Consider the following 24,608-nt stretch of genomic DNA (forward strand, 5'->3'; position numbering starts at 1 on the left):
TATTTTTTTCTAGAATTTGGAGGATTTCAACGAGGGGACAACAAAAACACATATACAGACTATAGAATTGTAACGTGTCTTAGAAAATTTCCGATTCGATTGGTATGCAAATCGTTAAAATCCGTGCGCAGCAAAAGTGGTTATTAACATTAACTTTATTTCATAAAAACGTGACCTGTTTTCTGATTTGGCTCCCTTAATGTAAGCTTGGTGGAAAATCCGATCCGATCCGCGAAAAACCTTCGGGTAATTGCGTTTCGCCAGCTTGGACGGATGTTCCGCCAGTTACAGCACGTCAAGGCTCTCGCGGAGATGTTTCGCTAGTTTGAGGAATTCATTGGCTTTGAGAGTTTTAAGTTTTCATACGAAATATTCGGTAGTTCGGATGGTTTTGGAGATATATCAGAGGCAGGATTGTATGATGAATATGTAATATTTAATTTTAATTATATTAAAGCTTTCTTTGAGTTTATCGGAAGGACACACGTGGAAGTAGAGGTGCATCCCAAGGCTGAATAGAGAGCGATCTCAAGAGATACCTACAGCTATTAGAGAGAGGGAAAAAAACAAACTTCACTTATACCTCAACATCAGCATCATCAGCTGTTTATAAACCACCTCCGGAGCGTCGTTGCCCCAGAGGAAGTCCACGTGGTTGAAATTATCGTTCGGCACCCGGAACATCCCGATCGAGGTCCTGGTAAGTCGGTTGAACAAAGTCGCCACATCCATCGGTCCCGCCAGCCAATCATTGTTCGCGTAGAACAGCGCAATCGGGGTCGCAATGTTATCCAGATCGTAGCTGGGAGGTTTCGGCTGGCCGTACCGACGCTCGTTCTCCGACTCGCCGTAATCGAACAGCTGAAAGTTGCCATTCTCGTGAATCTCCTGGGCGTAGTGCACCACCGTCTTGGTCGAGGTTCCCGCCGGCGTGTGGCCAAAGATCACCGGCATCAGGGTGGCGTTGTATTGCTCCTTGTCGAAGCCACACAACACGAACACCGTGTTCTCGCAGATGTACTTCTCGGCCTCGGTCAGCTCGCAGCCGTACTTGGCCAGATAGCGGATGATCTTGTTCTGTGGCATGAACTCGTTGCCTCCGAGGAATTTCAGTATCATCTGGGTGTGAATATGGATTGTATATTGTGAGCATAGAGAGAAACTATGGTGAATGCTGAAGAGAGAAAAGTCTTCCTATTCCCAATTGAGGCGTTACAGACGCGTTAGCGGAAGTTAGCGTGGAGGATACTGGTAATGATGTCTATTTACATGGACAGATTCTCCTTGTTTGATTTAGTAGAAGCAAGTCAGACGGTGTGAAGTAGAAGGATTATATCGGTTATGGTAAACAGAAAATAACTCACCAACAGACGCAAAGATAACCGCTTTAGTATATCATTTGCGAGCCCGTCAACCCAATTGGGAATATGAAGATTTGTGACCTGATCTAGTTGAATCTTCGGATACACAATCGGTAAGAAATGGGAAATGGAAGATATGAATGTGGGTACCATCGTGAGAGTGAGTGATGTGTTGCTGAAGCTCTGCACCGGTTGTACTTACTTCAATATCGTGGGAGAATGGGGCTAGCAACCGTATGGGACTTTTAACGTGTCCCATGAATGCCACCGGAGCCATGGCAAAAACTGCCTGAATCTTCTGATTGTATTCCGGTCGGCTGGCTAATAGGACGAACGCCATGGTGGTTCCCATCGAATGCCCCACGTAGAGCATATTCTGTCGCGTCTCATTGCGTTCAAGTTCTAAAAATACCCATCATTAGTAAATCGAATAAGGCTCCACCTCGGCGATGAACTGACTCCTCATTGCGTACACAAAATCGATCTCCGCTGGAATATCGTAAAGGGCCATCTCGTGCCAGCTGAAGTCCCAAAATGCCGTTTCATCACTATTCATGGAGACGTGCTTTCGGGAGTAGGTATTTCCCCGTGCGTTCCCCAACCAAACGTCATACCCGGCGTCGGCCAGAATGAACGCAAGCGCTTTCTCCGGTCCGCTAAGCAGCCAATCGGCGGAACTCGACAGCAGTCCGTGCTGGAGGAAGACCGGCTGGCCCACACCTTTGCCCTCGACACATCCCATCCGGCCGCAAGGAATGCGATGCAGCGTCAGAAGGTAACCGTCTGCCGTCTTGAGAGTGTGCGCTTCCGCCGTGTACCCATGTCGGACAGCAATTTCCGGCTGTGGATAAAAGGGAAATGAAATTAGCCCTAGCTTTGGAGCTTTTCGGATCAAGATTAATATTTTTTTCTGTTTGTTATGGCATTACCTCCGGTAAGATAGACCGAGAGCATGCAAGGTTTCCTATTTATAGTGACCGATGACCTTGTTTTGTGCGTTAGAAATTAATTTACTGGTTCGACTCGGCGAGGGAAAGCGAAAAAAAGGAAGTCCGGTCGAAATGTTTGCATGCGAAGTTCGAATAATTCACTTCCGCGTGTGATGCACGATCAGCGAGAGGAAAGTCAGATATTTTGCAAACATGTAAATGGCCTTGACACGTGTGGACGAAACAAGTGCCTTTGCTCTGCAGAGAACAGTGTTTTGGTTTGCTTCGTAAAATAATAAAACGAAGACGATGATCAAATAATAACTTCAATGCTAGTGCTCTAGGGTAGACATATTCCAACAATAGTATTTTCAGTAGACTGTTTTACCGCTTGACACACCCACGAATCTTTTCCTTTCGGTTTCGTGCTAACGCTGACGGTCGACTTGAATTTAACGACCTTCTTTTTCCCCAATCAAGCTAATCACCTCCACACCAGAGTCCACCGTTTTATTTGCAGCAGTGAGAATAGAACATCACGTTTCCCCTTTCTTCGCACGCTCGGAAAAACACAACGGCACCATTTGTTAGGCCGAAACAGTTATCGGCTTCAGAGAAGCTGAATCGATAGTATGCATTTACAATGCACACGACCTGGTGTTGCCCGGAATGCAAGTGGTTAATGGTTCTTGTCATGTTGCGGTTCTTGCTGTTGCTGTTATGCAAAAGAAGAACATTATTGTAACAATTTTCCTGCGCATTTCACTATCTGACAGCTAAGATTACAGCTAGTCATTCATTTGCACTTCTATCGCTGTTTTGGAATCCTTCCAGAGTATTGTCCGTAGTTCTGTTGCGATACACATTCTGTTCGTATTTGTCCTTCTATCGCCAGTTAAAACGGGGAACATTGACCACGATAAGGGAGGCAGTGCCCCTCCCCCCCATGCTTCCATCATTCTGCACGTGGATTCAGCCATTGGTTTCTTATGAACGTATATACCACAACCAAGGTCTATTTCCGTTCGTGTTCCGTATGTTTAAACTCCGAAGGACGGAAGAGTTGCCTTTTTATTCTGTCGCGACTTTTGGTCTAGTTTTGCTGTTCTAACTTGACCAGAATAACTTTCGACTGTTAGAGAAAAAAAAATTTCATTCCTTCGTTTGTTGAGTCTTAAATTTTTGACATAGGACTATGTCTTTGATTTCTATATAGGGGGGGTCACTCTACGAAAAATGTAACGATTCATTGCGAGTTTTCAAACGCATAGTACCCAAAATCGTTATTGCGATATATGTTGTGTTATATATCATTAGAGAGGAAATTTGTCCAGCATTTTTTTCGCTTGAAACATGAATAGTGGATATAGTAAGATAAGTTAACAATTTGACCATTAAAATGGGTATGTTTTCATTCTATGACACTGACCACTCGCTTTCCTCCCCGACGAAACGAGCAATCTTTTTGTCTAAATTCGGGCGTTAGCTCACAATGTGAGTTGATGCGTATAATGAATCATTCTCCATTTACCGATAATAGGCATTTATCAGTTATTGTATTGTATGTTGTCCAATCAATTCGTGCTCAATTCACGTTTTTATCGTTTAGGTCTTGCTACTAACAATTTATGTAACTGTGGTCCAGGATGTCATAATATCGAGCATGTTGTTTGGTTATGTAAATTTGTTTTAGAAGATCAAAAGGGTATACTCACGCATATCAGATTATACTAGCTTGAGTAGTCGCGATCTTAATATTATGCTCACAATATAGTCGGTGTTTAGTCAGATCGGAACATGTTTCGAGAAAAACGAGCTTGAAGTTTAGTGAAGATTTTCCAAATCTGATTAATGGGGTACGTAGCTTACGGAATGATTCACCTAATGCAGTTAATAACACGTAATTTTCAATTTTGCGACTTGGTTCCCTCTGACTTACCACCGGCCATATATGTATTCCTGAGAAGCCCGCTTCTCTTCCTCGAATGCACATGCCCATTCTCTTTTCCGTTTCCTATACATAAGCAGAACTTAGTACCCAATGAGATCAATTCACAACAGCAGCTACACGAACTTCCCAAGAGAGCACTCATGGCCATAAAATACTCAACATACATCACCGGACTAGGGGAAGTGGGGGCATAGTGGTCACCCTAAGGAATATGTCCATTCCCAGCGTCCACATACCGCATCAATTCCCGTTTCTCGAAGAATATTATAGTCCAACTCATTGTTGTTCAAGATAGCAAACGGATTTCACTTCAAAAAATCAAAATAGTGCATTTTTTATCACCAGAACAAAAGGTGAAAAAACGAACATTAATTTTGCTTGGAGGTAAAGTGGTCCCTCGCACATATCAAGCTAAATGGGATAGATTTATGCGTTCTTTCGTCCAAATTTGTTCAAATCATATTTGATATAGTAGATACATATATGAAATAAGTTAGGCCTATTCACCTAGAGTCTCAGTTCAAATTTTCTCATGCATACAAAATCGTACTATGAAATAAACAACATTCCGCATAATGAGACTTGGTTTGGTTGGAGTGGCATATTTATTGAGGGTCAAAGCCACAAAAGGATCCTCTTCAAGAGCAGAATGTGATGCGGTATATAAGATTTAGTAAACAGAACATTGTAAGTCGATATTCACCTATGACCACTTTGCCCCCAAACATTAAAGTAATTTCTATGCTAATTAATCGCTGAGATTAAACAAAATATCTCTTCTCCTCTCTCAGAATATGTGAACAGTCGTCCAAACTGAGGATTTGTCCAATATATAAGATTGAATAAACCAAATTTCACGAGAATTTCCATAGAAACCATGCACACAGAACTACGTCCTAATGGCTATCGATAGAGCAATTTCTGTTTTTATTTATATTTTGACATGCGACAGCTCTACTGAAGTACAGGATGACTTAAAAGTCATTAAATACTTCAAAAGTAAGTTGACTATCAATTCGGCATCTATAGTCAATAGTTAAACTACCAAACAAGCAGGTGACCGCTTTGCCCTCCATGACCAATTTTCCCCCACTACCCCTATAAATTTATTACTAACAATGTTCCGGACAACGTGGCGACGAAGGAGAAAATGCTATTTTTATGTATAATGTTTTTCTGCAGTCATAGATTTATTTGAGTTAGGCTTATATTTATGAAGATCTTAAATAATTAGACTTGTGTTTAAAACTGATACATGATGACTCTATGTCTTTGAAGTTCATACAGGAAACAATTTTTTTAGTGCTTCCATTTGATGTATCAAAAGGGAAAAAATACAGATTTTGAACAATAATAAAACTCTATTCAAATGCAACACACAATCACAGTCCTATGTCAAGATCCCGTCCGTGCCCCTAGGCTCAGACCCATCAACTTTTTGATGTGGGACTACGTCTAACCGAAATATAGGGGGTAGGGAGGGGCGGTGGTTGAAATGGGAACCTAAACACATAACATGCACCAGAACGGTTTTCTGGAGTCTGTCAACGAAAACCAGTCCTCTGCGGATCTTTGGCGCAGAGTAAACGCAGAAGAGCACACAATCCCATTCTTCAAGTGGATGGTATAACCCTCAGTGGTCCGGCAGATACTTCTAAGACGCTCGGGGAATATTTCGCATCCATCGACAGGGAGCGGATATCACTTCGGACAGCAACTTTGTGGCCCCTGTGAAGGACGACTCCGGAACCGGAACTCCATCATCAAGGAACTTTCCGTCGCCCTACGTCTCAGATACGTCTCAGCATCTTCAACGACCTGTGGAATACACACGAATTTCCCGAGGGTTGGAGATACAGCCTAGTAATACCCATACCTAAGGTTGGCCAAAGCAGCAACAACGTGAAGGGCTACCGTCAATTTCCTCAACCTCCTGTTCATCAAAGATCCTGGAAAGAATGGCAAACAGACACCTGGTAACCTTTCTAACCGAAAACAGGAAATCGGACTATCGACACTTCGCCTACCGACCGGATATGAGCACCAACAACTACTTCGCGACCCTCGGAGACGTGATAGCCGAAGCCAACAGGAACCGTTAGCACATGGAGATGGTAGCACTGGACCTGGAAAAAGCATACAACAGAACATACAACAGAACAGTTCATCAATAACTTCGCCACACGCCGAACCTTTGAGGTCAAAATTGGTAACATCAGCTCCCGAGTTTTCCACGAGGAAACAGGAGTACCTCAAGGTTCTGTTCTTGCCGTCACCCTCTTCCTCCTCGCCATGAATAGTCTGTTCCAGGTCCTGCCTGGGGGAGTCTTCGTGTTTGTCTACGCGGACGATATTCTTCTGATGGCAGAGGGTGACACCCAAAGGATTCCACGCATCAGGATACAGGCAGCTACCAATGCCATCGGACGGTGGGTGGCGTTTTTCGGCGAGGAATGTTGTTTTTGTACAGCTGGACCTTGGAGTTGGGACCCTGAGGTCTGTCGCTGCAGTTCACCATATGGCTGCATTTCTGCGCTGAATTGGAGAACCTCCTTTCGATCTAATCATAGACTCGACTATCGTAGCCAGGACTACTAGTTTTTTGTCGAAAACCAGCGGTAGGAGGGAGACCCACCTGACCGCCCTTAGCAACACGATCCTGCAGCGGGTGGCGAATTCCAACCTCCCCCCGGTGGCAAAACAATCCTGTTTTGGTGCGAAAGACTGTTCTGTCGAGAATGGTATCAGGAACAACTTCCGAGCCGGGCGAGCTCGACCGGTCTTCTAGAATATCGCAAGGTCATCATAGCTGAAAAATACCGTCTCCACGAGAACAGATATTCGGACGGCTCAAAAGGACCACCTGGGGTTGGATTTGGGGTAAGCGATAGTAACAATAATCAAATTTCCAGCAAGACACTCGCGGACATCTGCTAGGTCTTCTTGGCCGTGTTGGTCGGCATCTTCGAAGCAACCGCAATTTCATCTTCCAAGCCGTTGTTGGTCGTCTCCGATTCGGCGAACGCCATTGATGCCATCGGTGCGACCAGGTCCAAACATCCATGGGTACAGGCCATCAGGAAGTACTCATTGCCCGACACTGTGCTCATGTGGGTCGCCGGCCACAACGGCATCAGTTTCTCAGAAAAATCGAAGGCTCGACTGTCAGGTTCAACGACGAGAAAAGAATGAGAGAACAACGAATCCTGTCCAGACTGAGGACCGGTCACTGCTCGGTCTCACATGGATTCAACAGAGTACCTTTCCATCCACTCTGCGACCACTGCCAAGTTCACAACTCCGTCGGACACTTCCTGTGTGGTTGGCATTTTTATTTATAAATTTACAAAAATTTGCTAAACTTGACTTTTGACTTATGACTATGACTTTTCAATTTTTCATCTTTCCGAATGGTTTTCACAACTTTTTTGACATATAAACCTGACGCAGACTAAGACGCATCAAACCTGATACTGACTGTTCCAATCAAATCATAAAATTTGCTAAAAAATGACTTTCCAGTTTTTCAATTTTCATACAAAATTTGCTAAAAAAAATGACTTTCAAATTTTTCAACTTTCCGGATGGTTTATAACTTTTCTGGCATATAAACCTGTTCAAATCAAACTCCCACTGCCAACAGTTTGCAAAACTTAGTTTCGAGAAAACGCGTTTTAAATCTTGGAACCGCGCTCCTTACGCAAAAACTTAGGTCTACTAATTGGCTTGTAACATCGGACAAAAACTACAGTAAAGAAGACATCCCAGAGAACATTTTAGGCCAGATTTTTTTTTTAATTTTTTCATGTTTCCATAGTGTACTACCCCCTTAAGCGCGTTATAGGTTGATTTAAACGCTTGTTTTAAAATACAACGACCTTGATGTGTAGTGCAATTTGCCGGAAACAATCATTCTCTATACGCCTAGATTCAAGAGTCATTTCATGTGGCCATCTCACCAATTTTACGCGTCATGATTTTAGTAGCACCTTTTTCATACCTTTTTTTTATGAAAGTATGAAATAAAAAGGAACTTTTCTGGAAATCAACGTGATTGCGGAAAATATCATGAAGATCGATGCTGACATAATGAAATGCCTCAATTGTGTATAGGGTAAATGATCTTGGTTTGTCCGATTTGGGATGTTTCTACGCAACTAGTAAATACAAATCGATTTTTTTCATGAAAATCACACATAATCGATACGATTTTGGGTTTGTTTAAAAGCCCCATGTCTTTAGTTGCTAATACTACCATAAGGTGTAGAAATTATTCAAATTTTTATGTTTTTCAACGATTTTCCTTAAAGAGGAATTATGATCATGGTTTGTCCAAAAAATGATCATGGTATGTCCGGTTTTAGAAATCACCATTTTGAGTGAAAACATTCGAATTCACAAGTAGATGTTGCATTGATGATTGCTTGAGTTTACTGTCATCATATTGATCCATTCATCATTTAGGCTTTCTTTAGAATATTCCATTTTCTTGAGCATTTCAAAAATGTTCACCTCAACACACTCAACGTAGAGAAACTTTATTTCTGCTATGCGCGAAGAGCACAATAAACAAGCTGCAGCGCGCCAAGCGGTTGCCATAGGAATCATGTAGACTAAATAACATTATTGAATTGGACAACTCATGATCAGAATTGAGTTCATCAAAATGCGTAATTTAATGGTTTAGCTATGTAAATCTGATACAAATGGTGTGCCATCATAATGTTTACAATATTTGTAAGTGTTATAATCCAGAAAAAGGTCTGAATACGTGCCAAATAATCATCTGGTGATCGATGAAAAGTTAGCTCGAATGAGGGGCGCATTGACACAAATGGAAGGTGTATTTTATAATCCTTTAAAACATGTGATTCCGTGAAAATATACTATAAAACTACTGTAAATCATGAAAAAGACAATTTTATTCATATGTCTTTAAACATTCGAATACCTTATTTGACACAGGGGCGCTGAATTAGAGCCTTCATAAAAATGGGCAAACCATGATCATATTTTCGACTGGACAAACCAAAATCAATTTACCTTACATTGTATTTAATTAAAATATAATAAAAGCATAGGGTACGCTTAGGGTGGCTGTCGTACCCCGCCCTCCCCTATGTGTTATTCCTCATGTAAGGACTATGTTCTCTGAAGTAGGAGTCGATTTCATTGCCTCGTTTTCACGGCCCGCTAAAGGGTTGAAAGATAGAAAAAGGCTTTGTTCTATAAAGTTGATTAAAATAACTGGGACTATTATGTTGTCGAACTATGTTTATCTCTTCTCTATAAAGATACGAAAGTTAGATTTCTCGCGTAACTTTTGAAAAGGTTCAATGTAACATTTTCGCCAACTCGAGAAAAACGAAGTTGAAGACCCGAACATTATTTCGCGAATTGTCTTAAAAGCTATCGATCTTTATCACTGTTTTCACCACTAGCTGTCAAGAATAACTCCGTAAAACCAATCGTAACTGTTGATCCGTGATTTGAGATTAAGGTTGAAGCCTCGGAGCGAAAAATGTTACATTGGACGTTTTGACTGCCCGCGTTTGCACATTGGACGTATTACGTTGCACTATAAGAATTTGAAACTAACTAATAAACAACAATCCAAATATCAGCATTTCGTTCTAAAGACTGATTATTATTGTTATCGCTCGTTGAATTGCACTGAAATCGATAACAACACCTGTAAGAAACAAATTCCAAAACGACCGAAGTACGACTGCGAGTTGTTTTGACTGCTTTGTTACTTCGGACGTTTCGGCCGTCGGAGGAAAGTGGCGTCCGAAGTAACAGCCGGGTGCTTAAAATCCGAATCTGTACATTTGATATTTTTTGTATCGGCGACAAAAAGATGAAGAAGATAGATACGTGAACGATTGTTTTTGTTATACAATCAATGATTAAAAACTGATAGCGTGCGTCCATTAACTCGATTTGTTTACATTTGTTACATAGGACCTTTTCAAAAGTTACGCGAGATTTTATCCCTGAGATATCCCGTTTATCAAAGGCATCACACTTTCTAGCGTTGACAAAGAATGAGGAAAAGCGAGAAATTACGCTCACCCACGCTGGAATCAGAAAGAAAAATTTAAGCATGCGTTGAAAAGCGTTGATACTTCAATGCGTGATTTTCTCAAGAGTATTATGTCCCCTTTCGGGGTCGTCAAAAATTGCCATAGCGGACGGTATTTCACGTCCTCAAGGCGGGGTATTGGTATTAGTTTTCAACTAGCAATAATCGCACCTCGGATGTACCTCATTGGTTACGATATCGCCACTGCGCAAAGCTAACGATTCGATGCCAGCCGGCCACAGTACAACCGGAAGGACCATTCTACGCTAGCGATCGATGGGTTGTTTTTACAAAATTAACCCCGCTTTGGGTTTTCGGTACTTTTTATTTACCTTTTTTCCTGCATTCGGCGAAAGTGGAAGGATGCTGCTCACGGTTGCTTCTTCCTGTTCGTCACAGCGCAACAGCACACACACACACACACACACACACACACGCAATGCACGGTCGCGTTTAGTGGAAGTCAATGCGCTGTTTACCATGTGCATATCCTTTTTCTCGATTTGTAAATAACGCAAAGGGGACGAGCGTTATTTGAAATCACTAGAGGGGTGACTTCTATACTGGGCGCTACAGAACCGGTAAATTTTAGAAAAAAACAATTAACACGTTGTTATCAAGTCGTCGGTAGCTAACCCTAAATTATTAATTTCCCATATATTTTCTGCTAATCCATTTCGAGTAATGTATTGGATTGTCCGAAAAGTAAAATCCGATTTTTTTTATTACAAATGAAATACAATTTTTTCCGTACATAGAATGAACGCATAAAGATGGGATGTACAGTCAATCGCAAAATAGAGTGTACAACTGTTATTTGACGATACTCTCCATTCATTTGGTGCAAAATATTTTGAATACGTTTCTTCTTTTGATGTATATTAATAACACACACATTTAACTTACTATGCGCACAAGAAAATTTCGTGAATTTTTTTTTTGTTAATTACTGTTGATTGTTTATTGTTGTAAAAAAACAATCTCTTTTCTAAGCATTGCAAAATTGAGTGTACACTTTAAATTTTTCCAAACAAATTAACCTTTTGAGAGAGGTTTTTGCGAATTGACGTACGTTTTTTTCGTCAGTGTGTGATGTCATTTATTTTTTACATTCCAATTAATTTATTTTACAGTGTTAGAGATTCCACATTGGTGATTCATACTTTGATTCAATTTTGCTATAATAATTATTTCAAATTTTTCTTGTGAAGTTGGTGTGCCATTTTGTCAGTTGTTACTGAGATTTTTTGTAGTTGTAGTTGAGTTCTAGTTTGAATATTCAATCTAACTAAGCCTACTATATACACACTCTAAATCTACTATATACATATATTTTCAATGGTTTTAGGGATAAAAGTCTCTGATGTTTTGCCATTCCGACTGTCTGGCTCTGTTTATATGTCGTTGTTCGAACTGTTCGGTTCTAGTCCTTATTGGGTCAAAACACGCCAGCTCGTGTGCCACGGAAGTTTGAGAATTATCTTCAGAAAACGGTTTTGGATTACCTGAAGGTAATTGAGGTGTGAACTGGCGCATCTCCTCCAGACCGGGGAGCTGTATTCTAGCCAGTGCCGAAAATATTCACGTTCACGGCATTCAAATACGGCGAATTTCAGCCTGCCTTGTATTGACAATCTACTGCTCAAGCGAGTGTCGATAAATATGGAACAACACTATCAATGAACACCAGTGCAATGAACATCAACATCAGCTTGCCATAAAGTTCATATTTCATTTGCATATTCATTTTCGCCATGATATTCGTAACGTCGAAATTGAATATCATTGCGTGTTAGTGAAAATCAAAGCATAAAATTCAACGTCAACTAATTGAGAGTGAAATCGATTAATGGTAAAGGATAGCCATTTATTATACAAAATTCTTGTTTTTGGCGACATTGGCAATGAAATGTATGGTAGAACTCTAGCTATATTTTATGAATCTACTCCCGATTGGCCAGAAATGACCCTAATTATATGGGCAATGGGTGACAATAGCAGACGAGCGAAAAACGAACATAATCTTGTTTTGATTTCCGGTTTAATGATACTGGCTATAAATGACTAGCAATCATATAAAACCCCTACGATATGGGATGGAAGGGCTTAAACAGTGGAAGTCGAACATCGTATCCCGGTGGCTTCCCGTGCATTGAAAACCGCCCTAGGAGACCGAAAATGGAATTAGTGAAATGAAGTTAGATAAAAAAGAGTGTTAGAAAACTAAGATCGTGTTAGAGCGAAATTGCGATAGTAAAAGATCATATAAAGCGGAAACGGGAACGGGAACGGACCGTACCCTTCACGGTAAAGATCGCGAGTTCAATTCTCACTCCCGACATTCTTCTTCCAAAAATGGAAGTGACAAGCCAGCCAAAAAGGTGTTGAAAGTCATTATAATACAGTATAAAAATGAAAAAGAAACGGAAAAGGAAACGGAACGCTCAACGCCGTTCAACGCTAGATGTCGCTCAACCGCTCAACCGTTTTGATAATTTGTGGCACTGATTCTAGCATCGGCGACACCACTTGCTTGAATATTGCCAGCTTGTTCGTGGTACACGTCTTTGCCCGCCTGGCGATGATCGGATAGAGGTGCATGGCGCATGATGATGGCTTTGTTTACTCGATCGTTTACGTGTGAACGGAAAATGAGTTTGCTATCGAGAATTACACCAAGGTAGCGAGCCTCGGACGACCACGCGATCTCGCTTTCCAATATTTTTACCTTCCTCTTCGGTTTCAGTCGTTCCGTGTTGCGATGTGGAAATACAATCGTTTGAATTTTTGTCGCGTTCACTCGGATCATCCAGATGTTAAGATATTTGACGTATTTATTGAGACCGGTTTGGATTTTAGCTACGAGAGCATTGATGACACATCCGTTGTAGGTGATAGCCGAATCATCGACAAACAGCGATAGATTGCCGCCTCCGACTAGAGGAGGAATTTCCGAAGTGTACAGGTTGTACAGTAGAGGATCCAGAATACTTCCTTGGGGGACTCCAGCTGCAATTGGGTATGGCTCAGAAAGTGCCCCAGCAATGTAGACTCTAGATGATCTTCCACGGAGATAATTTAATTTTGGACCGTTTTCACCAGGTAGACTGGGAAGTTGAATCTCTGGAGCTTGAATGCCAGTCCGTCATGCCAGACATTATCGAATGCCTTCTCGATGTCCATCAGGGCCATGACGGTGGTTTTGGAAAGCTCCTTCGATCGCTTGACCATGTTGACTACCCTCTGGAGTTGGTGTACTGTAGAGTGACCTCGACGAAACCCGAACTGTTCGTCGAGCAGAATGTTGCTTTCCCCTGTATGCCAGAGAAGTCTGGTGTACACCTCTCTCTCAAACAGCTTGCTGACCGACAAAAAAAGGGTGATCGGACGGTAGCTTGATGGGTTCGTAGGGTCCTTACCCGGTTTGAGAATGGGCACCACTTTGGACACCTTCCAGACGGATGGAGAATATCCGAGTTCCAGGCAGCGATTGAAGGTGCTCACCAAAAGAGGGCGTATGATTTGGATCCGAGGTTCTTCAGTACAATATTGAAGTGGCCGTCGAACTCCGGGACCTTCATATTACGGGAGTATTTGATGGCTTGGTTGATCTCGTTCATGCGCAGCCCTGAACGGCTGCGCTATGGCACTTGCCTTTTCAGTAGATGTTAAGTAGATTTGATTGTTGTTTCTGCGTGTTGGCACTGGTTTTGGCTTATTTTTTAAAACTTTAGTCATACGCTAAAAGGGCCTTGAATATTTAGGTGAACTTCGAAGATCCATATTAAACTGCTTATTTTTCAGAGTTTACACCCTAATAGCAATAATTTTGTTCAGTTTTCTTGTATAGCCCTTTTCTAGTTAAATTCCCCGTTCTCTGGTATTGACGCCTGACACAATTCCTGAGAGACACTATTCGTTTGGTTTCTGGATCAAGAGGTTTGAACTTACACGTTATCGTCGCCAATGGGATGAACCGATTTTCCGCCTCGCCGATGTAGCCCGAGAATGCTTGCAGCACCTGGCCGATGTCCTTCTCTGTTTCCAAGCGGGTGTTCTCGTCGTTATGGTCCTCTACGTACCGCTGGAGTTGGGGCCAATTCGCACGATGATAATTTCTCCTGCTATGTAGCTGTTTTAGAATGATGTTTTGTTCCAGCTCGAAGACTACCGGTCGGATGACAGGTTAGTGACCGCAATAGGCTTGGAACATCCGTTGACGATGTTGGTAAGACAGATGTCGAGTGTGGAGCCTACACCAGCCGGTGAGTCGTATGCTGGTGTGTCTGGATGGAGAACTATATAGTGTCCCGCTTGTAGGTCATTGTTACCTCGGATGTTTCCCCACGTAGCGTGGCGGGCATTGATGTCACCGGAGATGATAAATGTCCCGCTTCGAGGAGTCAACTGCTGAACGTCGTTTTTGAATCTGGCAGAGCTTCCATCTGAGTTCTTGCACTGGGTTGGACAGTATACAGGAATGGCGGTCACAGGTCCATCAGCAGCTTCTAACCCAACGCCGACGGCTTCGATGATCGACAGACAGAAGTCAGGCAGCGTTTTGAATCGGAGCCCTTTCCGGATAGAGATGGCAACGCCACTTGATCGAGACGGTAGACGGCATGATGTGGCAGGCTAAAGCTGATTGTAGGCTTGAGGTGAGTTTCAGTGAGAAACGCTACGTCTGTTCGATGCGTGGATGCGACGAACTGGAATTCTGGTTTCCTTCTGGTGGCCACTGGCTAGTGCCGATGGAAGCCTGAATTGGTCTGAACCCGGAAACAGGACCAGCTGACTGTGGGTTTTGCATCTGCTGTTGGTTCGGTAGTGGTAGTGGTACGAGGTTAGGCACCGACCTCAGTCGTGGGGGAGGCAGTTCGGGGAAGTCGATCATCTCAATGTTTACTTGCTTCTGCTTTTTACGCTGGCTGGGTTGATCCTGTCTCGTCACTTCCATCCGGACTCGGCGGTATTCTTCACGTTTGGTGCAGGCTTTGTTCGTAGCCTGGTGGTCTCCACCACAGTTTACACATTTGAAGGCGCCAGCTACTTCAGGTGAACAGCTGTTAGTGAAATGCTGTTCGGAGCAGATGTTACATCTCGACCTGAGTTGACAATTTCGGATACCGTGACCGAAATTAAGGCAGCGCATGCACTGTGTCATGCTTCGGGTCGGTCCACGGTACGCTTCTCATTTGACAATTACGTTGTTGATCGTTCGAATTGCTTGCAGGGCTCGCAGCGATGCACTACACTTTGCAAAGTGAGCCAAATATAGACAATTTCAATACAGAATTTCCTTGTTCCAACGGCTCATAGGGAAGACTGCGAGTGTCTGGAGTTATTTATCTCGGAGTTCTGTTACGATGTTTTTCACGTCCATGGTGGGAAGTCCTCGGATCACCGCCTTAAAAGGCTTCTCGCTTGTCACATCATGCGTGAAGAAGGGAACGTTTTCGATTTGTTATATTCAACTCGAGTCGATGTGATGATTTTAATACCCATCCTGGTAATTTGGAAAACAGCTTCCACGCCAATCGCTTGCATAGTCAGCTTTAGTTTATCCAGAGGGACCGATTCTACTACCAGCGGGGGTAGCTCAATTTTCTGCTTCGCTGGAGGATGGATTCCTGATGTTCCTTCGCCGGGATCTGCATTGTTGATTTCCGATGCTGTCATTGTTCGAACAGAAGCTCCGTCATCTTCAGTGTCAGCTAAGATCACGAAACGGTTGCTGGCACGATCTGTCTGAACAACGCTGTCAGTGAGAGAGGCCGGTGGATGGACGGACACATTGCTGTTCCGTTTGCCTCTCTTCTGATCGGGGCTGTTTGATGAGTCATTGGGGTTGAGACTTTTCTTCTTTCTCTTCCCCCCACCCATGCTATCAATCGCGTACTTCACACTTTTCTAAAAATCCGTGCTTATTCGTTGGAGACTGACACTGTCGCTGTCGAAATCGATTACATGTTGGAGAAATGTCATGCGGTCTACACGGATGTATGAGAAACTAGAAGCTCTCATATCAATCCTATTTTAACATATTAACTATTGTATGTTTGAATATTATCTATATGGCAATGGCTTGTTGGGTAGTATCTAAAACGATTGGTGCAAATCTCTTGAAAATCCACCATGAAATGACTGAGCATTAAGGGTTTAAGATTGGACAAACTTAGCAATGCGTGAAGTGAGGTAACGTGATTAGTTCTATTCACACCTTCGAAATAATAACACTCTCTACTCACCGTACTCAAATCCGTATCCGGATTGTATGGAATCGACACGGCACGCGGTTTCAACCAGGTAAACGGATTCCAGAAGGGATTTTTGGCAACCGAATGACTCGTCGCCGAAACACTCGCACCAGTTGGTGCACTCGAAGACGTTGTCGGCGAGAAGATGGACGACGTGGGACTGAGCCCAATGAAGGAATCACTCGCTTCCGCCTCCGTCGGCTGCTGCTGCTGCTGCTGCCGCTTCCCGCCGCGTTCGTCGTCGTGGAACGGGCCCATATCGAGATAGTTTTGAGCCGTCGCAGCCGTCGACACCAGCTGGGAAATGATGTTGTCCAAGATGCCTTCGCTCGCTGCATTGCCGCAAAGAGACAGCAGCAGCAGCAGCAACAGCGCCGTAAGTGGGCCAAATGTCATCGTCCGCTTTACTGCGCTGCATCGGGCCGTTTTGACCAAGGTCATGGTTATGTTTTTTGGGGTGCGTTTCGCGCAAACCGGTTTCCGAGAAGCCGGTAGTTGGGTTTTTTTTTCTCGGGGTCCGACTGACTGTCGTTCAACTGTTCGATTTTTGTACAGATCTGGTGTGGTTTATGGACGGCTTTCTGTGGAGGAAAATGACCAAAGTTGACGTCACCATTTTGTAGAGAATAATGGAAATCGTTGTGTGTTGGGAGAATAATATAATACTTGAAGAAAGGACTGAAGTATAAATTCATTGAAAGTGAAACTAATGTACAATGTTGTGTTCCATCATTCGAATCTATCAGCAGCTATCGCATGTAGAGATTAATTAAATGAATCATCATTAAGTACCAGCTGCCTGTTGTTTGAATCGCGAAACGGGACGTGATAAAGCGTGCAAAACGGCGATTCGTGCAATCATTTAATGTAACGTCATTTGCAGCTCCTTGCGTTGTTAGTTGGTCAGCAGATAAGCGGAAGTCAAAGATCGAACTGCGCGAAATAGCATCTCCGACGTTCAACGGAACGATTGTGGAAACTTTAATAAATTCAATTGATTTGATTCTGAGGGATTCCCCTTATTATGGATCCAAACGATTCAGACCAAAACCTCAGTGTTTATCAACATAACGGTGAAACAGCGACCCGGTTCGATATGGCGGAGTGATAAATGACACTTGTTTTCCGTGCGTTTCGCGTCCAAACGATGAGCGCACATTATGATATGATTGTATATCATTTTTCGAATCATGATTCTATCTTTTTTCCTTTCCTTCGCTACAGTTACACATGTTCCTCAATCTAGGGGTAGGAGAATAGGACAAACTCCGCGATAAAATTGATTAACGGGAGCCTTTAGCATTACTGATTCTATGCAAGAGTTCGCCTTTTCCGATTTCCTAAACTGCTGAATAATGATTCTGTTATCCACAATACTTTTGTCCCAGTCGATCCATGTAATGAATTATTTCTGAGACACTAACCTCAAACTGACGGTTGACTAATCGGTTGATCATATATCAAACAAAAAGTTTCTAGTCTGTATCTGTCTCAAAATAACGGAATTTTGGACTCGCCGTTCAAAACAAGATAGTTTCCAACACATTTCAGAGGTTTCACGTGAGTTAAGATAGCTGGGCTTGCATCACTAGAAGTAATACAATATTAACTGTTTTCCTTTCCTTCTCTTCAAAGGCATACACAGGTATCCTCCTTCCTTGCGCCCCCCGGTCGTTCCCAAGTCATGCCCGGCTTGTTCCTCTATGAATCATATCATCGGGCTAATGTCCGGCATTCTTGCAAATTTCACACTTGAGTTGCGCTAGCTCAGATGTTGTTCGACTCCTCTGCATTGCATTCTTGTGAACTACAGTTGGAGATCATAGCAAATAATGCATCGAAACTTAATAGTCGTGAGCACGAAGATTTTCCCCGTTGTCGAATAATCTGGCTGCTATTGGTGATGAGTGGCAGTAGGTTCGAGATAAGTTCCTTTACAGAAGGAATTTGCAAATTTTGCGTAAGCCCGGCAATTCTTATGTACTCACTGTGTGATGTGTCATTTTACGTTTTTACACTAACGGAATTGTCTAGACCAGGGGTTCTCAAACTCTTTCGGGCGAGAGACCCCTTTTCCAGAATAAAGTTATACCTTAGACCCCCATAGCCAAATTTCTTTGAGAATCTTATCTTTAGTTTTTTTTTTCTTACTGAATAATCATCAATTCGAAAACATTGCAGTTGGTTAAATTAATAAACTTTACTTCATTTTTTTACGGAGGCGATCTGGCGTAGTGGTAATAAGCGCACCTTTCACGCAAAAGGTCACGAGTTTAATTCACATACTCGCCATTCTTCCAAAAAATGGAAGTAGTGTTACAAACCAGCCAAAAGTGTTGAAAGTCATTATAATACAGAAAAAAAATTGTTTCCTCATCATATTCAACAAAATAAATAAAGATAAAATTTAGTAAATATCAAGTGTAAAAAATAATTATTAACACCAAATTACTCACAAACTATAAAAACATTCAAATCGCAAACCAATCTATCTATAACTACCAAAATATCGAAATACGGATACCATTTTCAAAAAAGTATAATGATGGAAAAACGAGAAGATATTTTTCAGCAATGTCTCACATCGCTGGATACTGTTTTCCAATGTTTCGTTATAACTAGAACATATGACAACCTTGGTTGTACTGCTGCCTCATCTGTGTTGATGATAATCAACTATTCTGGCATTATCACATTGGCTCATTCCATGGAAGTGATATAGTAATGATTTATAATCCATTGAGGAATTTGAAAATTTTGAAGATCTAAAAACATTTTAGTAAAATCCTTTTGTAATGTATCGAAGTTTTTTCGTTTTTCTCTTATAGCTGAGCAAATAATCGAGTGTTCAAAGGATTGCTTCGGAGGTTTTTGATAGCACTCATAACCAGTGTTGCCACCTGTACAGATTTATCTGGAACGGTACAGATTTTTTTGTTGTTTTTGGTGCAGATTCTGTACGGTACTGATTACAGATTTTCGTCAAAAAGTACAGATTGGCATAGATTTTTCCGTGTGTGAAATTTCTCTCTTTTTTGGTCAGTATTATTACATGAAACCACTCATCACATTCACCTGAGAATAAATTTCATTACTGGAAAATAAATTCATAATAAAAATTGCGTCCCGATGGCGTTAATCTTAAGTATTTCTAGTAAGTAAATGTAGACATAAAGTTAGTAAGTAAATATAATATTTTGTAGAAATAAATTAAAGTATTTTTTGATGAAAAACTACAGATGTTAAAGATTTTTTCCCCTTCTGGTACAGATAAAAATGTGGCAACACTGCTCATAACATATAAAAAAGACTGATGCGATCTAAGGCTCAGATTTTTTCCTACTAAATGCTGTATGTGAATAACGCAGTTAATGGGCAATACCTCACGCAGTTGTAACTTTGAGTTAGTTGTAAAACTTTTTCGGTGAAAAAAACCCCATCGATTCTCCTCTGATATCAGTCTTCATATATGTAGCAAAAATCATTTCTTGGCACATATTTTCATCTTTAATATATCGAATGTAGACTCGTCCAGCTGGAGAAAAAATCTGTTGGTCTATAATAAATTGAATAACATTTTTCCCTCTTCGCGACCCATCTTAAGTTTTCTTGAAAAAATTTATTTTTTTTGACGTAGGATTACGTCTTTCGGGAACATATTGGGGGTACAAATTGAAAATCGAAAATCGAGTACATCGTGAAAATTGTCCAATTTCAAACGCTTATTGCTCAGTCAGTTCATGATGGATTGATGAAATTTTTGCTTCAATCGTTTTCAGTGCTCCATAACAATTTTTTATATTGGAAAAAATAATATATGTCATGAAACTAACTGTCGAACAATTGAAAAATCTCAACCCCTACCCTAACGGAAATACCCACTTCTGATTGGTCGAAATTGACGACACATACGGCGATTCCCTAACAGAGAAATCAAAACCAAGCTGCCTGGGGGAAATCGGCATTGATAATACATGAAATTAGGGGGAACTTTTGTTCCTACCGAAATGTGTTCCCTAACAGAGATATCAAAACCAAGGTGCCCGAGGGAAAACGGAATGGCAAATATATGCAAGTCGGGGGCATTTTTATATTGCAAGTAAGGTTAGTGATACGATTAATTCTGGTTGCTTCGTGAATTTTATATCAATGATCAATCGTGTACTGTGAAAAATTTAGCATAAGCACACTCAGAAAGTAAAACTTATAAAAGAAAATTACCTTCTCCATTTCAAATATGTTTTCTCTATATTAAAGTAATATGTTTTTACTGATGAGAAAAATTGATAATTGTGTTCGGTATTGGTAATTATCTTATATTACACTGGTGATTTTTTTTTCTTTATTTCATCCATACATAACACAGGAGGCATCTCGTCTAGGATCACAGAGGGTGATTTTCGTCATATTTAGTTCCACTTCGGTATCTTTTATCTGATACGCACCATCCAACGACTGTTTACCATCCTTTTGTTATCATCACTCCGTAAAAACTGGTGGAGTGAACAAATAATACCCAACAACCAAACAAAACGGTCCTTTTCAGGACCACCAAATCATTATCAAAGAGTTTGACGAGGTAATTCTTCAAACATATCCAAAATGAACAGATAGCCTAACGAAATCCTACGTCAATTATGCGGTCGTGTCTCGGACACAACCCTACTGTGACTTTTTTGTTATGTCATGCACATAGGCACGCAAGCATTTTGTAGATTCTTTTTCAATCACTTCATTGTAGTTCACTTTATTTAGTAACACGTTGTAAACACGTTGTAATCTCTTGAATTAATTTGGTAGATGAGCGTATTATCATTCAAGCTTCAACGTATTTCAGAACGCAAATGAACCTGCAAAATTTAAAAAAAAAATAAAAAAAAAAAAAATAATTTGTTATACAGTAAAATATCAGGAGCATGTTTGGACATGAATTTGATAATGACTCCTTCCGTGTTAAATCGCGTATGTTAAAAATACAGAAAAATTTAAATCGCGCCAACGCTCTAACACATTATCTTAACCTGTTCACGTTTTGACGTAGGACTACGTCTTTCATTTCTATACCGGGGTGTAAAATCAAAGTTTCGAAAACGAAAGCGTTACGGAGACCGAGATTTTGAGCGTTAATAGCTCCTAAACAACCGAACGAAATGGTATGATAAACACTCCATTCGAAAGATAAAATGTCTAAGCGTTATACACTTGTTACTTTTTGATCCAAAAACTTGTTTCAATAGCCTTAAAATTGCTTATCAACAATCGGTATATAAGCGAGCGCCGCTCGGATATTTACACATTTAGAGGCGAATGAACTGAAAAGTTTAAAGCCTCTTTAATCCAACATCATCATCATCATATTTACACAGTTATAATTGAACAGCGATTGAGGTACCATCGCAGGAATGAATGGATGTTTCCCTAACATAGACTTCAAAACCATGGAGCCTGGAGAAATCGTCATTGCAAAATAGATGGAGGCAGCGGATATTTTCGTACTCGTTTGCGCTTTTGCAAATCGGCATTTCAAAATAGATACAAGCAGCGGGTACTTCGTTTACGTTTTCGGAATGTGTTTTCTCAACACAGATTCCGAAACCAATAGATTGGGAAAATCGGCATTCCAGGTCTCGGCAGTACTTTTATACTCCCATGCATTTTTACACTCCGGAATGCGTTTTGGTAACACGGTCTACAAAAGCGGGTACAAATGCAACGCTTTGGTTCGGTTATTCAAGAATGCATGCACCTTCATGTCGCCATGTCACCGAACTTCTACGCATACCGTTTGATGATTAGGCAAAATGTTGATAACTATTTGCTGCGATAACCACTACCATAATGCATGAATTGACCTAAATTGGGATTTGTTTGCAATTGAATTCGTAAATTGTTTCATTCATTCACTAGTTTAATCAATAATTTAATCAACAGCTCTGCACAGTGACGATATCGTACCCAATGTGGAACATTCGAAGTACGATTATTGCTGATTGAAAAAAACACAAATGATTACTAAGCCAACGGCAGTCCGACGTCAACCTTGCGGTTATATCATAGGTATAACCCATCCATAGTTTTTTTTTTGATTGCAGAAGATGAAAACTTGCACTCTTTGTACTTGTTTTTTTTAGTCTTGCGCAGGCTCATCGTCTTGTTGAGTTTTCAAAATGTACAGCAATTATACATTCTATTAAAATAATAGTCAACAGGGTGGTTCACGTAACACAACTTATGCAGCGTCCTAAATATTTTCGATCCTTATAAAACAACTTGTGTTATTTTATAAGGATCGATTCTCAGACCTCCTCGACCCCCAATATCAGTTTTCGGTTATGTCGACTCCTGGGAAACCGAAATCGACCCCAGGCGGTCGATATCGACCACTTTGAGAAACCCTGGTCTAGACGTTGTGAAGCTGAGTCAACATATATTTATCATGTGTACCGGCTTATATTTATCATGTTAGGAAATTCACATCATGAGTTTTTCTCACTACAAAATTGTAAAATACTGTCAAAGCCGAATAGTTCAGAAGAATATTGAATTTTTGCATCGGCATTTTCCTTTCCAGAATTGGTAATTGTTATTAATCCTTGCAATAATGCTGGTTCCTTCAAACGTGAGGTCATTTATGCTGGTCCAATAATGCGGGCAAAGAATCACGTTAAACGAGCAAACTTGTGAACAGAATCAAACTACAAACAAAACGCGATACTGTTGTCACCACCTCACCTCAACACTTTCAAACCGATTAACTTTCACCAAATCAAAGCAGCAAAAACAAACTCACTTCGCGCGTTTTCCGCTGTTTAATCCTTGGTGGACTTTGGTTGGTTAGAACCCCGAATGCAAAGGATGCCGGTATTTCCGAATCTCACCGTGTTGTTTGCGTAGAAGCGTGTTCACCGGAACGCCGCGACGCATAACAAGTTCCGTGAAAGTTCACTATACTTCGGTAACCGCGAATGATGACAGCGCAAGAGCCGGGAAACACGTCTTAGCGGGACCACATTTTAGAATCGACTGAAGATGCCATGTGTCTCGCGCGCGTTTCATTTCAAACATTTCTCCGGTGGTGAAGCTCTCTGGAGAAATCGGTGAATGTGTGTTCATTCATTGGAGAAGGTGTCATTTTTGCGCAGGGGCCATGTTAATCATCTCGGCAGAAAAAGTGGACATAGACTTTTGTTAGAATTTAGTGTTTTATTCTGATTTCAAACAGAACATAATACACACAAAAACGATAAATCATTTTATTTTATGAGTCTCTTTCATATGTTATATGTTCAAACAAGCTGTTCTTTTTACATTTCTAGTTCAAGAGAGATTTTATAAATACCGCATTCTAGTGTATACTAATTACTGAATAAAATAAAATCCTCTCATACAACGATAATTCATCATCAGATTATACGAATGTTTGCTAAACCCAAAATATAACGTCGTTTTTTTGAGTCCCAGTATTTGTTTACACGATAGAATCGGGATGTGCGCGTACGCACTTCCCGGCTACCAAAAATTTCACATACGAGTTATCCACATGAGGGATAATCGCAGGGGTCAACCCAACCGAAGTGCAATGGAAGAGTCTCGCCCTGGGGGAACCGCCTTCATGATCACGGTAACCCCTATGCCAGGTAAGTATGCTTGAGCGTTGTTGGCTCTGGCCACTACCGAGAATCATGCGATGTTCCATCAGCGATTGCTAGATGGAGAAATCTAACGAAGCAGCAAACGTTTGTGGGAAAGAAAGAGAAGGCTAGTCGCTGCTGTCTTTCTCTCTATCAATGCGAACTGTTTTCCAGTGGGTGAGCGTTAGGCCGAGGACATAGTGAACGCGATGCGATGCGGGCGCGGGCTCGTTTACGGGAAAGCTCTTTCGTTCACGACTGCGGAAATCAAATGCAAACCGCCCGGACCTGAAATAATAAACGCGATGCGATGCGGATTTAGTGATCCCCGATTTCTGAAAATCGCCCCAAATAAACGATTATTCGATTAATTCTCACACTGAGAGAAATAGTT

The 24,608-nt window shown here is 41.3% G+C and overlaps 1 protein-coding gene and 2 non-coding genes across 6 annotated transcripts; all 3 read right to left on the reverse strand.

The window, feature by feature from the left end:
* Positions 1-414: 414 nt before the first annotated feature.
* LOC129762290 (lipase 3-like) lies at positions 415-23,606 on the reverse strand. 4 transcript variants are annotated; one of them, XM_055760430.1, is made up of 6 exons: positions 23,462-23,606; positions 16,575-17,164; positions 1,821-2,202; positions 1,564-1,763; positions 1,365-1,457; positions 415-1,119 (listed from the first exon to the last, which is right to left on the reverse strand). In XM_055760430.1, exons 2-6 carry the CDS (start codon positions 17,022-17,024, stop codon positions 574-576), a joined length of 1,671 nt encoding a protein of 556 aa, XP_055616405.1. In that variant the 5' UTR covers positions 17,025-17,164; positions 23,462-23,606; the 3' UTR covers positions 415-573. The 4 variants fall into 4 exon arrangements, with proteins under 4 accessions (XP_055616405.1, XP_055616403.1, XP_055616404.1 ...); XM_055760428.1 differs by having other exon boundaries at positions 23,374-23,606; XM_055760429.1 differs by having other exon boundaries at positions 23,316-23,606.
* On the reverse strand, positions 10,402-10,542 carry LOC129763877 (U4 spliceosomal RNA). Its single transcript, XR_008741058.1, has one exon. It is a non-coding gene; the product is annotated as a U4 spliceosomal RNA (small nuclear RNA).
* A 458-nt stretch (positions 23,607-24,064) lies between the features above and the next one.
* LOC129763873 (U1 spliceosomal RNA) lies at positions 24,065-24,228 on the reverse strand. Its single transcript, XR_008741055.1, has one exon. It is a non-coding gene; the product is annotated as a U1 spliceosomal RNA (small nuclear RNA).
* Between the last annotated feature and the right edge of the window lie 380 nt (positions 24,229-24,608).

Source organism: Toxorhynchites rutilus, chromosome 1 (genome assembly GCF_029784135.1).
Source record: "Toxorhynchites rutilus septentrionalis strain SRP chromosome 1, ASM2978413v1, whole genome shotgun sequence".
In the NCBI taxonomy this organism is placed as follows: Eukaryota; Metazoa; Arthropoda; class Insecta; order Diptera; family Culicidae; genus Toxorhynchites; species Toxorhynchites rutilus.